This window comes from Penaeus monodon, chromosome 23, assembly GCF_015228065.2.
Source record: "Penaeus monodon isolate SGIC_2016 chromosome 23, NSTDA_Pmon_1, whole genome shotgun sequence".
In the NCBI taxonomy this organism is placed as follows: Eukaryota; Metazoa; Arthropoda; class Malacostraca; order Decapoda; family Penaeidae; genus Penaeus; species Penaeus monodon.
Window position 1 is genome coordinate 41,691,288 of NC_051408.1, and position 660 is coordinate 41,691,947.

At 38.9% G+C, this 660-nt stretch overlaps 1 protein-coding gene across 1 annotated transcript in view; it reads right to left on the reverse strand.

Moving 5' to 3' along the window:
• The window catches only part of LOC119588089 (alpha-catulin-like), a gene marked incomplete at both ends in the record, with an annotated part of 86,154 nt that overhangs the window by 2,901 nt on the left and 82,593 nt on the right, over positions 1-660 (reverse strand). Inside the window, 1 exon segment of the mRNA XM_037936798.1 lies at positions 54-260. Within this exon segment, the coding sequence (XP_037792726.1) occupies positions 54-260 (207 nt within the window).

Sequence of the window (660 nt, forward strand, 5' to 3'; positions counted from 1 at the left end):
CTTTTTTTTTCCGAGAGAGAGAGCCTCTCTCTCAGTCTCATCCCTGCACTCACCTTAGTTGCACAGACGAAGCACGTCGTGACCACCTTGGATATGACGTTCATGAGGTTCTTGGTCTCCTGTATGACGTTGTCCACTTTGGTGAAGGTGGCGGCCTTGCCCACCGTCGGGTTTTTCACCGTGAACTGCAGCTGCTGAACGTAGGTTGGGATCTGGTCTAGGTGCTCCATCAGCTCTTTCTTGTGGGGGCCAGCCGGAACCTGCGCATGTAAAAGGTCCGTTGGAGATGTATTCTGGACTATTGCTTTGAGGAGCTAATGTATAAATAATTCTATATGCTAAAACAGTGTTGATAATACAATTATATAGTACTACAAGCCGTTGATTAACAAAAGACATTGGAAAACATTTTCCGAGGTGGAAAACAATTTGGAAAATGTTGTTTAGATGAGAAAACTTTGTTATGAATATTTCTGTATCAACAATGGCACAATTATTTTTGTAAAGTAAAATATCAGTTAATAAATGATGAAAATAAGGTGACTGGTGGTGCAATAATATAACATAATTTGATGGAAAGACTCTGTATTGTAAAAGGAAGATAAAAAAAACAGTCTTGTGAATTTGATCATATTTTAGGACTCATTACTATTTCCTAAT